The sequence below is a fragment of the Chiloscyllium plagiosum genome, chromosome 8, assembly GCF_004010195.1.
Source record: "Chiloscyllium plagiosum isolate BGI_BamShark_2017 chromosome 8, ASM401019v2, whole genome shotgun sequence".
Lineage (NCBI taxonomy): Eukaryota > Metazoa > Chordata > Chondrichthyes > Orectolobiformes > Hemiscylliidae > Chiloscyllium > Chiloscyllium plagiosum.
The window spans coordinates 96,033,283-96,048,548 of record NC_057717.1 but is presented as its reverse complement, the minus strand read 5'-3'; the positions used below and the strand labels follow the sequence as shown (position 1 = coordinate 96,048,548).

At 41.0% G+C, this 15,266-nt stretch overlaps 1 protein-coding gene across 3 annotated transcripts in view; it reads right to left on the bottom strand.

The window, feature by feature from the left end:
- The window catches only part of carm1 (coactivator-associated arginine methyltransferase 1), an 83,665-nt gene that overhangs the window by 53,911 nt on the left and 14,488 nt on the right, over positions 1-15,266 (bottom strand). For all 3 annotated transcript variants that reach the window (XM_043694808.1, XM_043694809.1, XM_043694810.1), the window contains exons 2-5: positions 7,259-7,384; positions 5,310-5,416; positions 3,766-3,870; positions 2,804-2,914 (exon numbers count right to left, since the gene is read on the bottom strand). In XM_043694808.1, coding sequence (XP_043550743.1) covers positions 2,804-2,914; positions 3,766-3,870; positions 5,310-5,416; positions 7,259-7,384 — 449 coding nt within the window. The remainder of the gene's footprint in view (positions 1-2,803; positions 2,915-3,765; positions 3,871-5,309; positions 5,417-7,258; positions 7,385-15,266) is intronic.

Sequence of the window (15,266 nt, the reverse complement as noted above, 5' to 3'; positions counted from 1 at the left end):
CAGCTCTTTTAACAAGATTATGTTGTCCTTGATTTCCTCTCCCCCCAGAGGGGATGTAACCGCAGAGGCTCCGGGGGATCTGGTTTGGATGGATTTTAGGGCCAATTTGATTACAGCTAACAGATACTGCCTCAGGCAAAAAAGCTTTTAAAGTTAAACAAAACATTTATACAATGAAAGGGAAGTACTCCCAGCTCAGCTTTTCTCTGGTTTGGTTTTTAGCAGTCTGGCGGTTCAGAGCTACTGGTCAGTTGTTAGTTGGGAATCCAAAGACAACAGCTACATGGAAGAAGGTGTTCCATGCTGAATCTCTTATCTCTCTGCTGCAAGATCCTGCATTTGATTTTATCAAGTGGTATTTATGGGAGTTATTGTAGGAATTTGGAATAACATCATTAGAAGTTGGGATCATCTGTTGGGTTTTCTGATCGGTTAAATTAGTCTTTTCTCTTTTGTTTGTGTTTCATTAGGCACTCCGTACATAAATTCTGTTTTAGTCATAGCGTCAGAGATATACAGCATGGAAACAGATCTTTCAGTCCAACTCATCCATGCCGACAAGATGTACCAACCCATTGTCCCACCTGCCAGCATCTGGCCCATATCCCTCCAAACCCTTCCTATTCATATACCCATCCAGATGCCTTTTAAATGTTGCAATTGTACTAGCCTCCACCACTTCCTCTGGCAGCGCATTCCATACACGTACCACTCTGTGTGAAAAAGCTGACCCATTAGGTCTCTCTTATATCTTTCCCCTCTCACCCTAAACCTATGCCCTCGAGTTCTGGACTCCCCTACCCCAGACAAAAGACTTTGTCTATTTATCCTATCCATGCCCCTTATGATTTTGTAAACTTCTGTACGATCAGTACAGAAATTTAGCATTCATCAGCAGAAATATTAGACAGGTGAGAAGGAGACTGAGCTTGGTGTTGGCGTTACAACACTTCAATGGTTATGTTACCAGTAACGTATCTGAGACAACCACATTCAGTGATCATAACCCATTGAAGTTTGTGGAGAAATTTAAAGACAAGAATTCCAGACTGTTTAGATACAGCTTGTTGTTACAGCCATTCAATTTTAAAATTGTGTATGCGGCAGAATGAGAAAATGTGACTGTCCACACATTGTCGAGACTTGGATGAGAAATTGAGGCGTTCGATGGCAGGAGTAAAACAGACTGTAATAGACTTGAGCGCTTTTTATAGTCCATGTAATGTATATAGGTGTTGTAGTGTACCAAGAATGTAAGATGGAGAAGTTTTAAAATGAAGCCATCTTTGGATATTGATGGTTCTCTTCTTAAAAAGAGAGTTGGGGGGGGGGGGGGTGGAGGTGTGACGATGCTGCTCCTTTAACAAGGTTATGTTGTCCTCGTTTTTTTTCCCCAGAATGGTTGCAAGCGCAGAGGTTCTGGGGTTTGGATGGATGGGTTTTAGGGCCAATCTGAATATACCTAACAGATAATAACTCAGGCACAAAGCTTTTAAAGTTTAAAAAACACGTACAACAAAAGGAGAGTGGTCAGTTCTCCCAGCTCAGTTTTTCTCTGGTTTGGTCTGGTTTCTTTAGTAGTCTGGCTGCTCAGAGCTGCTGGTTAGTTGTTAGCTGGGAATCTAAAAGAAACAGCTACATGCAAGATATCCCTCTGCTGAATCTCTCTGCCATCTCTCTCTCCTGTAAGATCCTGTTTGATTTTACCTTTTTTGCCAAGGAGAGTTTATGGAAAATGTTGCAGGAATTTAGAACAACATCAAGCTGGGATAGCCTGTTGGGTTTTCGGTTAGGTTAAATTATTCTGTATTCTGTTCTCTTTTGTTTGTGTTGCATTCAGTACTCTGTAAATAAATTCTGTTTTGTTTAAAACAGAGGGGTTTTGACCAGCTGCATCACTCCTGGAATATCCACTGTACACCTGCTCAAAACAGCTAGGAAAGTTAGGGTCTGGGCTACCATGTTTTGAGGGGATTTAGTCTGGCCCATAACACAAACAAATATGGGAACTACTTCAGCTCCAGTCTTTGGGTATGGATGCTCATAGTCAACTGTCAACTTCTTCAGCTGCAGGTTTCACAATGTGGCCCCCTCCACGTGTCTCTCCTTTCTCCATCACAGCTCCTCATTATATCCACCTTCAAGGATGACCAGAATTGTGCTATGGATTAGTGGAAGTGCATTTGGATCCATGAGTCTACTTAAGGGGTCTCAATATCTTTAGAGGAGAACAAGAAAAAAAGAGTCTCAGACACAATGATTGGAGAAGGAACTTGGAGGGGGAGAAAAGGGTTAAATGATTTAAGCATTTATGGAATTGCCATTAGCTGCTACATGGTAAGAACTGTCGTAAACAAATGACGAAAATGATCAATTAATGTTTTTATTTGGTGAAATAATGGATAAATCTACACTTTTTTTTATTAAAAAAGAATGCAGTGTAGTAAGGAATGATGAGTTTAACAACTCATCTGATGGACCACTGAGACAGCACCACTCCTTCGGTACTGCATGTAAGTGGAGAAAAGATCAAGCACACCCCGTTTTAAAAAAAAGTGTACAACAAATGCCTTAGGAATACAAGAAAACAACACAGTTTATCATGAGTCCAAGCAAATTTTAAAAGAAATACATATGTTAAAAATGCTTACTGCTCTGAGTTTTGGACAAATCAAGAATTAATGAACACAAACGAAGCACAGTTCAGAAAAGAATTCCAGACATTAATAGCTCTGCAGTTACACCTTACGATTTCAATTGGCTCTACACCACGAAAACGTTAGATTGGGAACAGTTGACTAACCTCAGCATGCTGAGCCATGGTGCTTGCTTCCACTGCAAACACCTTTCGTGCTCCTGCCTGCACAGCAAAAAATGATAAAATTCCAGAGCCACATCCCACATCTAGTACAACCTGTAAGAAATCAGAGCTTAATAAGATTATCCAACAATCTCAGATCCCCAATGAAAAAGAAACAGCAATAGCATCTTCAAGACAAAGCAGTAATTCTCTCTCATAATTTAGCTTGCAGTTCCACCTCGCTAGCTTTATGAAAGGGAAATCACATCAAATTTATCTGAATTCCTTGAGATGGGATCAAGCAGGTAGATAAAGGGGGAAGCAGTGGAAATAATAGATTTGCATTTTCAGAAGATATTTATTCATGTATCATGTTATGCTATTTAAGTTACGAGCCCATGATGATGGAGGTACTCTTTACGTTTAGGAGAGGTGATCTCATTGAAACAAACAATTCTGAAGGGACTAGACAGCGTAGATACTGAAAAGGTTGCTCCCCAGGATTGGGAACCTAGAACATTGAGGCACATTCAGAGAAAGTGGTCAACCATTTAGGACCAAGATAGAGAAAGTTCATAATTGAATATTTGGAATGATATGCCTTAGACGGTTATAGATATTTCATCATTGAATATATTCAAGGCTTTGATTGATTTATTTGACATCTCAGGGAATTAAGGGATGTGGGGAATGGGCAGGAAAACTGGACCCCAGGAGGAAGATCAGCTGTGATAGCACCAGATCATGGTGCAGGCTAGAGGGGCTGTACATTTCTAACTACAAAACTAACATGGCTATTACTTCAACAAACCACATGGCAATTTGCAATGTGCCAGAACTCACCTCCAATTAGGCTCAAGAGTTGCAATGTCAATTTCAAAAGTAGAATGAAGAAGAAACAGACTCATGGTAAAAATAGCATAAAGGACGAGTTGCATATTTTAGCTCAAACTTGTTCTAGTTACCTTGTCTTTAAAGTCTGCATGGTTTTGGAGTATTGCCCTTTGGTAAGTGCCTGTCCGTATATAGTCTTGCATCATATTCTGTTGTTGCGATAAGTATCCATAGAACTGCAAAGAGAACAAGAACTTAAAAAAAGACAGTCTGAAATAAAGACAGCTTTTTTTGAAAAAGAAAACCCTAAACAACAGTTATTAGAAGTTAGTTGCTTTGTTGAAACATTTCAGGCAATGTGCTTCTGCTAAGAAGCATGTTCCATTACATTCTGCAGCTGTAGTTTTGGCATGACCTTGTGACAAAAGGAAAAATATGGGAAGGTCAAACAAGTATGAGGACATTGGTTAGGCCACTGTTGGAATATTGCGTGCAACTCTGGCCGCCTTCCTATCAGAAAGATGTTGTGAAACTTGAAAGGGTTCAGAAAAGGTTTACAAGTATACTGCCAGGGTTGGAGGATTTGAGCTATAGGGAGAGGCTGAACAGGCTGGGGCTGTTTTCCCTGGAGTGCTGGAGGCAGAGAGGTGACCTTATAGAGGTTTACAAAATCATGAGGGGCACGGATAGGGTAAATGGGGTAAATGGGGTCAGGGAGTCCAGAACTAGAGGGCATAGGTTTAGGGTGAGAGGGGAAAGATATAAAAGAGACCCAAGGGGTAACTTTTTCATGCAGAGGGTGGTATGTGTATGGAATGAGCTGCCAGAGGAAGTGGTGGAGGCTGGTACAATTGCAACATTTAAGAGGCATTTGGATGGGTATATGAATAGGAAGGATTTGGAAGGAAATGGTCCAGGTGCTGGCAGGTGGGACTAGATTGGGTTGGGATATCTGGTCGGCATGGACGGGTTAGACCAAAGGGTCTGTTTCCTTGCTGAACATCTCTATGAGTTGAAAAGTGTGATGCTGGAAAACCGCAGCAGGCCAGGTAGCACCTGAGGAGCAGGAGAATCGACGTTTCAGGCATAAGCCCTTCTTTAGGAATGAGGCTGGTGTGCCAAGCAGGCTGAAATAAAAGGTGGGGGGAGCGCTGGGAATACGATAGTTGGAAGGAGGTGAGGGTGAGGATAATAGGCCAGAGAGGGGGTGGGGGCAGAGAGGTCAGGAAGAAGATTGCAGATCAAGAGGGCGGTGCTGAATCTGGGGGTTGGGACTGAGATAAGGTGGAGGGAGGGGAAATGAGGAAGCTGGAGAAATCTACATTCATGCCGTGTGATTGGAGGGTTCCTAGGCGGAAGATGAGGTGCTCTTCCTCCAGGCGTCGTGTGGCCAGGGTCTGGCGATGAACGTCCCTATGACTCTGAGTATGATTATCATTTCTGGTGTTTAATAGCAGCTACCTAGTCTTCAAGTAAAAACCAACAAAATGCAAAATACTAGATGGCACACCCCAGTCACAATCAGCATCTTCAAGAAAGGAAAGGATACTGGGGTATGGAGAAGAGGAATAAAAAAAAAGAAACAAAATATTTGTAACTAGAAGAGATGGAAACAAACATGTTGTCCATGTAAATCACAAAATTAAAGGACAACTGAAAGTCTACGAAACAGTACCTGGAAATACTGCACAGCAGAAGACTCCTCTGTTCGGTCACTGAAGACAGATCGTTCAATGTTGTGACCTCTGCAGTTTTTCAGAATATTGAAAAAGGAGTAGAACTCTATAGAGACAGTACAAATGGAACTGAGCAAAGCCAGACCATTTAAATAACATTTACAACAGATACTCAGCTAATGCATATCCTGTCATTTTAGTTGAATATTTGGATGGTGGTGGGAAAAGAAAAAGACATTTCAGGAAAAGTTTTGGCATCAGAATGAAAAAGAAACTTAAAGCTAGCACCAACTAGTCTCTCAATTCCACTGGACCATTCTGGACCGAAAACAGGTTACATCTAATCTGCTCTGGCTAATAGCTATGGGATTGGAGCAATGTAGGAGCAACCTGACTTTTATCTTCTGCGAAACTCAGAACAGAACCTCAAAGTCAGGGAGCAAACTAGATGGATTAGTCTCCAATATAGCTGAGATCAAAACCTCCCTAATATATACATTGCCTGCCACGGTCTGTTTGCTGAGGGAGCTTCCTACTCATCTTGCAGTCTGTTGGATTTAAACCCCGTAGTTTGACATTTAAACAAAAAAGACAGGGTAAGCATGTTATTGAGCTGTGTTCAAGACTATCAAAACCAGCATTACGATGAAACTCAACACTTACTAGAACAGCATTTCATCTCAGACTTTGAGCTGTTTACAACCTTCTGGATCCAACACAGTTCAACAATTTTGACTACAGATTCTGTACCTATTTTGGTCAGCGTTTCTTTACTGACAGAGTTGTTTCTGGTTTCTAGTTTCTCTTATGTCCTTGACAATGCATTAAGCCAGCATCTACATTGCTATTCACACCTCCTTTAGACATCTCGTCTTTTACTTGCCCCATTACCACTTCCTTTGACTTTGAACCACGAAACTGTCATTTAATCTAATCTACCCTCATCTCTCACCTTCCCTTTTGTTTCTCTTCTCACCTTCACCATTTACTTTCTAAAGTCTTCTAGACATTTTGATCTTTTACTTATAAGAAGCTTCCTATGCATCCTGCCCCACTAGCTACCTGTCGAAGGAGCAACGCTCTGAAAACTTTCAAATAAGCCTGTTGCATGATAACCAGGTCTCGTGATTTTTAAACTTAGTTCTAAAGAAAAGTAATTGCCCGGAAACACAATTCTGTCTCTCTTTAGGGAATCTAATGTAATCCTTCTACAGTATACTTTCAGCACATAGTATTGCTGTTTAATATTTCCACCACCTATGTAGTATTTGGCTTTCACACTATACTATACCAAGACGACAGCACTTATTGCACATTTGCCCTGAGGCATTAAGAGTTCACAGACAAGTTGACCAGTATGATGGGGTTTGGATATTTTGGAATCAACTTGTTCAGATGCTCTTTCATGCCTCTGCCGCAGGTGGGACTTGATCAGAGCCTTCTACCTCAAAAGGAAAGGAAAGGACTACTGCCTTCTCATGAAGGTGTTTAAACTTGGATCACTGATCAGGATTCTGCGTTACCCCTCCTGGTGGCAACAGTGTCCCACGTTTACAGCCGAACTCCAACAAATTTGGTTCCACTCATGAAGAATGAGAAACTTGCTTTAAAAAAAAAACCCATCTGAAATTGCTTCTCTCAAATTTAACAAATTAACTAGTTAAATTACAACCTCCTGTGACAGTGCAACACCTGTAAGTGGCACCATGAGAAAAGACCAAACTTGCATTGTTACCAAACCTGCATGTTAGAAATATTATTAACCCAAAGTATGAAGGATGCTGGAAATTTAAATTTAAAAAGTTTGAAATATTCAATGGGTCATTTCTCGTTGGAACATTCATGGTAATTCTCTCTCAAGTATGACCTGCCTGGAGTATGTCCAGCATTTCCTAGAGTGTGCCATTTCTATGCTCAACTTCAGCTGCACGTGAGGGATAGCCCTTACCATTCTGTGATGGAAATTGTAGGAGGACACTGCTACATCCCAATGTGACAATGAAAGACTGTTTGCCGACACGACTGCATTCCGTTTCCCGACTCACTGCACACTTAAATACACAGACCGTCTCATCTGCAGAGATTAAAAAGTTTGTAAAAGATTAAAAAAAGACTATACAGTGCATCTACATTCATCTCAACCCAAGGCAGAAGTGCCCACACGCAGAAAAATACTGCAACAAGATTCTGTACTATTTAAAAGCAGCAGTTTTCACACTTTAATGAATGGACCTTTATTTTGGGAACATAATATATTCCAGTTCTTCATCCATGCTACATGAGCTTTGAAAGACTAATGTTCCATCAAGTATAGGAGAGAACGTTTGACGAGCATTAATTTATTTGATGGCCTGCACTTGTCAAGGTTTCACAACACACCAGAGAAGATATTAGAGGGACACACAGAAGATTAAGAACATTCTTTGATAAACTTCCCTCCCTAGTCTCAAGAGCAAATAGAGAGATAATAGTTCAGATGTTGCAGCTTTCTTCTAATGCTCTCAAACATACCCCAATCACAATGTGAACCTAAAACTGCATTATGATGAAGATGCAGAGTCCCCAGTTTTTTTTAAACACACTTTACGAATTACATCCAAAGGATGGGCTGAGGGGGTAGAATTACTAGCAGAGGACAACACTCGACTCCTACATCCTAAATGATCCGCTCACTCCTCTTGCAAATGACAGCAAACCCCAAATTATGCAAAGGTAAATTGAACTCAAATATGTTCTCCATGATCAATTCCTCCATACGGTCTTTGACCCAAGTTACAAATCTCTCCAGGGTGGATTAGTTCCACCTGTACCTAATGTCTCAAAAATAGGGGACTGTATAACTCTCTCTCATATTTTCTACTACACAACAGGAAACTTATCCTTTCATTACAGTACTGGCCTCTGATCAAAAGTTACAGGACACGAGAGGGGAGACTTTGTCATTCTGTATGTCTCACTTGTTATTATATTAAGTCTCCCAACCCAGTTTCAAAGCAGCAACAGCAAGGACCTCAAATACTATTATGTTAACTAGAGTGACTGTGCAATCAATTAAAAAGAGAATACTTGCAAGGCAAAGTAAAGGGAACATCTGCATAACATGCTGGACAAATGATTTGGAGTGCTGTTGATAAAATAAATTAATTCACTGTAGATTTTAACATAGCTTTAAAAAGGAGCATAATTAATTTCCAGATTCCTTCACATTTGAAGAAAGCCCTGAGCCTAATTATGGGAAAACTATAACATTTCCCAACTGAGAATTTGGAACAGGGATGACATCTAAGCCAAATTTCACAAGTGAGACTGGTCCACGTTACAATCAAGATTTTGCAGTATCTTGATTTTTGGAACGGGCAGGTGGCATTCTACAGAATTAATATTATTTCAAACTGGAGATTCTTAAACAGAATTAATCCATAATTCCAAAAACATTTTCATTTAATGTTCTCCATTAGCCAAGAAAATACATGTGCTTTTAATTATCCTGAACTGATTACAGCTGACTAATTGAGCTGGATACAGCAGTGTGGTTTGAGGGGGGGGGGGGGAGAATCAACATATATCACACAAGAATGAATGCAACATCAATGCATTGTAGAGCAGTGCTTCCCAAACCCTTTTCCCATTGTGACCCAATTGCAAAGCTTAAAAATTGCTATCCTGCTCAGTAAAATGCGAGAGACCATGGAGATGGGGTCACAGGTAGAGGGTAGGGTGAACAGTTTAATCTTAAGGGATTTTTAAACCTACTTCCCTTTTTCAACACAGGCAATAGGTCTCAAAGAGCAATCTTTTTTTAAAAAATGCTACGACACAGCTGTTAACACTTGGTTGAAGCCACATGGCAGGCATCACTGCCTCAAGGCCCATAACTCCAAACAAAGTTTTGGGGAAGTCCTGTCCTACAGTAAACATTGTGGCCACATTTAAACTTTGTTCAGCTCGTTAAAACACGTAGAAGCGTGGCACAAGATCAGTCAGTCAGTGTTTCACAAACTTAAACTGAAATCAGTGATGAAAAGCCTCCCACCCCTTCTGCATTGATCTCACTTGTTCTGTAAAGTAATGCAGATCCTTAGAAACAACCTATCGTGTCAATCAAACAAAGTCCCATTAACAGGTTTCAATGCAAGTTGCTAGCCTAATGCTGAATCTAAGACGTACAACTCGAGGCATGCAGTCACAGATGTTTGCAGCAAAGATGATTGCCATTTTGCCCATTGCATATACACTTGTCAACAAAGGATCTGACTACATGAATCCATTTTTTCAACTTTTACCCCTTAGCCCTGGAGGTTATGGCAACACAAGTAAACATGGAAATACTGCTTCAATGTGACTAGAGTTTCAGACTCAACCAAACTTTCAGAGTGTTCCAGACTCCCACCACCCTCTAGGTGAAAAAAACTCTACTTGCCTTGGCTAGAGACTTTTCAACTTATGAAAAAAAAGTGTCTCAACATCCACTTCACCAATACCTCTCAAACTTCTCTCTCTTTCTAGATGGTCCCCTTGTAGCTTTCATTGCTTGAAGGAAAACAACGCAAGCTGATCAATTTCCTCATAGCAACATACCCTAACAGCATCCTGGTAAATCTCCTCTCAAACTCCTCTAATAAAACTACATCCTTCCCATAAATGGAGTTCCAGAATAACACACAGTTCACTAGTTGTGGTATCGTAGAGTCATAGAGATGTATAGCACATCAACAGACCCTCTGGTCCAACTCGTCCATGCTGACCAGATATCCTAACCCAATCTAGTCCCACCTGCCAGCACCCGGCCCATATCCCTCCAAACCCTTCCTATTCATATACCCATCCAGCTGCCTTTTAAATGTTGCAATTGTACCAGCCTCCACCACATCCTCTGGCAGCTCATTCCACACATGCATCACCCTCTGCGTGAAAAAGTTGCCCCTTAGATCTCTTTTATATCTTTCCCCTCTCACCCTAAACTTATGCCCTCTAATTCTGGACTCCCTCACCCCAGGGAAAAGACCTTGTCTACTTATCCTATCCATGCCCCTCATGATTTTATAAACCTCTATAAGGTCACCCCTCAGCCTCTGATGTTCCAGGGAAAACAGCCCCAGCCTATTCAACCTCTCCTTATAGCTCAAAACCTCCAACATTGGCAACATCCTTGTAAATCTTTTCTGAACCCTTTCAAGTTTCACATCTTTCCGATAGGAAGGAGACCAGAATTGCATGCAATATTCCAACAGTGGCCTAACCAATGTCCTGTACAGTCACGACATAATCTCCCAACTCCTGTACTCAATACTCTAACCAATAAAGGAAAGCATACCAAACTCATTCTTCATTATCCTATCTACCTCCGACTCCACTTTCAAGGAGCTATGAACCTGCACTCCAAGGTATCTTTGCTCAGCAACAGTCCTAAGGACCTTACCAGTAAGTGTACAAGTCCTAAGATTTGCTTTCCCAAAATGCAGCACCTCGCATTTGTCTGAATTTAACTCCATCTGCCACTTCTCAGCCCATCACTAGAATTTTAATGCAGTTCTTAGTCAGTAGACTTGATGAATTCACAAGTATGCATAATACTTCCAAGTTCTTGGAAAAATCATTCCATATTTTGGATTTAAAAGTCAACAACCCTGTTAATCCCACCCCATCCCCAATAAACAATAGTTCAAGCCACTTAACAGCCAATGAAGCACTCAAAATAATGTTTATTTTAAATATAGAATCCCTACAGTGTTGAAACATTATTATTGTAATGTAGGAAAAGTCACAGCCAATTTGCACAAACCACGAGGAAAGTGGAGGAATTGAAGTTTCGTTATTAAGTGTGGAATTAAAAACACTACTCTGTAAGGATGATCTCTGAAACTATTGGATTGTTCCAAAACCCAGCTGGCTCTCTGATGCCCTTCAGTGGAAGGAATCTGACATCCTTACCTAGGCTGGTCTACACAAGACATGAGACCTATGTACAGTAACTGTTGTTGATGGGCTGAGATATTGGCCTTTGACATTGCTGCAACTGTACCTGCTGCAGAGTCCTAGACTCAAATATGCTCAACTATTTCAATGAACTTTTCTGATGCAAAAGTCGGGGGTGGGGATGTTCACTGACAATTGCATGATATTTTAGGATAATTCACAACTCTTCAGATACTGAAGCAGTCAGTGTCAATATTCAGCAGTACCTGGATGACATTTAGGTTTCTATTGATTGTAATGTTTGCTAAGATCAAGGCAGTGACCATGTCCAACAGAAGATCATTCAATCATATCCCTTTCACATTCAAAGGCATCACCAAAGCAGAAGACCCATCATCAACATATAGGGAGTTATTATTGATCATGAACCGAAGATATGTCATATAAATAATGTGACTGCAAGAGCAGGTCAGAGACTGCAATTCTGTCATCCTCTCTTGACTCCTTAAAGCCTGTCCAGTCAGTACTCTGCTATTTTGGAGTATAGCTTCAGCAAGGACAATTCAGCCCACTTAACTGGCACACCAACTATCTACATCACATAGACTGCAGTGTGCAAATTCAAGGTTACACTTCACCACCATCTTTTGAAGGTACTTTGGGGTGTGCAACAATGTTAGCGATACCCTTACCCTGTAAAATAATGAAAAAAATTAGGTAATCTTTTCTCTAACTAATTCAGATTCTTTCCCCTATTCTTTAAAAAAAAAAGTTCCACAGGATGTTTTACATGTAATTGGGAATGTAGACCTTGTCTTGACTCAACACTTCATCTGAAATGGAACTCGGTCAGAGCAGTATTCTTCCAGTTCTATGCTGGGGTGCTAGCCTAGATGTTTGCACTCAGAGAGCAAGGGTATTTCATACAGAGCTAGGATCGCCATTTTATATCACATTGAGACACTTGCTAAACTTTTGAGCCTCAGTTCGTCAAAAAGCCTTGCTTTGTGAATGATACATGTCTCTACTCAGTATATTCAAAATGTTCTATTATGCTAATTTTGCGCAAGTGAAGAACTTCAGGATCTGAGCAACAGTGAGGAGATGCCCACATACTAAATAGGCATGGAAGACTCATGCATTGTTCACAGCTTCCACTAAAACCACAAGGTGAGTTTTTTTTTTAAAGCCATCTGCTTCATATAGAAATACAACATTTCCAGGTTTAGAATCAATCATTTGGTGATTGCAAAAATTTATTCTCTGGCAATCCCCAAGTGCTTACTCATGTCAAGAGTGAAGTCTGTCCCCTTTAACGCCCTTCCACTGCGCTGCACACAATTTTTGAAAAAGTTCACACGAGTACCTGTTGACTGCCAACAATCCCTAAACGGAGTTGAAATACATTTCAGCTACAATCTGATGGGAGAGGCTGAATAAATCCTCCTATTGCTTGTGGCATGTCGGCTCAGTGGTTAGAACTGCTGCCTTATAGTGCCAGGGGCCTGGGTTCGATTCTACCCTCCAGCGACTGTCTGTGGAGTTTGCACATTCTCCCAGTGTCTGTATGGGTTTCCTCCGGGTGCTCTAGTTTTCTCCCACAGTCCAAAGATATGCAGGTTAGGTGGACTGGCCATGGGAAAGGAGGGCCAATGGAGAGAGGGTAGGGAATCTGGGTGGGATCCCTATAGGGGTTAGTGTGGACTTGAAGGACCAAAAGGCCTCCTTCCACACTATAGGGATTCTATGAATAGACCAGTTTGCAATCACAATAGTAACCATACCCTCTGCTAAATGTTTGAATACCAATGAGGCATTTAGCTTTGAGTTCTTGCTCTTTTCGCCTCTTGAAATATGCCCTTATTAAATGCTCAAAAAGCTCTTCAGCAGTCTGATTTGTCACTCACCCCCAATTTGTTGTAAGAAACTAAGATTTCAGATGGGCCAGCATCAGCTACTGCAAACTTAACTAAAAGGAGGACAACAGTAGAATAAAAAAAAAGGAGACAGTTGCATAGTGGTAATGTCTCTAGTGATCCAGAAACCCAAGCTAATAGAGTCAGGTGAACAGCATAGAAACAGACCCTTTGGTCCAACTCCTCCATGCTGACCAGATATCCTAACCCAATCTAGTCCCATTGGCCAGCACTTGGCCCATATCTCTCTAAATCCCTCCTATTCATATACCCATCCAGATGCCTTTTAAATGTTGTAATTGTACCATCCTCCTCCACATCCTCTGGCAGCTCATTCCATACACGCACCACCCTCTGCGTTAGAAAGTTGTTCCTTAGGTTTATTTTAAATCTTTCCCCTCTCACCCTAAACCTATGCCCTCTACTTCTGGATTCCCCCACCCCAGGGAAAATACCTTGTCTATTTACCCTATGCATGCCCCTCATCATTTTATGAACCTCTATAAGGTCACCACTTAGCCTCTAACATTCCAGGGGAAAACAGCCCAAGCCCAACCAACCTCTCCCTATAGTTCAAACCCTCCAACCATGGCAAAAGCCTTGTAAATCTTTTCTGAACCCTTTCAAGTTTCACAACATCCTTCTGATAGAAGGGTGACTAGAATTGCACACAATATTCCAAAAGTGGCCTAACCAATGTCCTGTACAGCCATAACATGATCGCCCAACTCCTGTACCCAATGCTCTGACCAATAAAGGAAAGCAGACCAAACATTTTCTTCACTATCCTACCTACCTGCGACTCCACTTTCAAGAAACTATGAACCTGCACTCCAAGGTCTCTTTGTTCAGCAACACTCCCCAGGACCTTACCATTAAGTGTCTAAGTCCTGCTAAGATTTGCTTTTCCAAAATGCAGCACCTCACATTTATCTAAATTAAACTCCATCTGCCACTCCTCAGCCCGATGGCCCATTTGATCAAGATCCCTCTGTACACTGAGGTAACCTTCTTCACTGTCCACTACACTTCCCATTTTGGTGTCATCTGCAAACTTACTAACTATACATGCTCTGTGGACATCAGAACTAATCCCACTTTGCCAAGTGATGGAATTTATATGTAATCAATAAAATCTCTCTCAGTAGTGGCTTGAAATGATCATTTTTGATAAGGGATAGCATTACAGCTGTGCTGAGGGAGGATATTCCTGGAAATACATCCAGGGAGGTTATTTCGGTGGAACTGAGAAAGAAGAAAGGGATGATCACCTTATTGGGATTGTATTATACACCCCCCAATAGTCAGAGGGAAATTGAGAAACAAACTTGTAATGAGATCTCAGCTATCTGTAAGAATAATAGGGTAGTTATGGTAGGTGATTTTAACTTTCCAAACATCGAGTGGGACTGCCATAGTGTTAAAGGTTTAGTTGGAGAGGAATTTCTGATTCAGTATGTGGATGTACCTACTAGAGAAGGTGCAAAACTTGACCTACTCTTGGGAAGTAAGGCAAAATCGTAAAATCTTGGATTCACTAATGTCCTTCAGGGAAGGAAATCTGCCATCCTTACTTGGTCCACCCTACATGTGAGTCAAAATCCAAAGGAAATTGAAGTGAACTTAATGGCCCTCAAATAGCTGAGCAAGCCACTCACACTTCAGGGACATTTAGGAAATGGACAATAAATGGTGGCTACGCCAATGACATCCCATGAAGGAACAAATTCTATAAAAGTAAGCCAAAAGTCTGAAATCACAAAACAAAATTAGTTATTTTTAAAATCTGAATACTGGAAAACTTGCGGTTCAAAGCACTGGGTATTAGCAATTGCCTAACAGCGTTATCAATTACCATACTGATCATCTACTAAAGGCTGCACATCATGCTTTTCTACATTATCTGCTTCTTGCGAACATAAAACAAAACCCATCTCCACTGCACTGAAGTTAAATCAGGGTGCACTGCAGACTGGAATTACTCATACTAACCCCTGCTGCTAGTGATTTCCATCCTTTTCTCTACATTAGCTTCTAGCCATCAGCAAGATTTATGTGACTTAATTGAATGACATAAGTGCTGACTCAGATAATACAGATTCCAGCACCATGCAATGAGCTAGC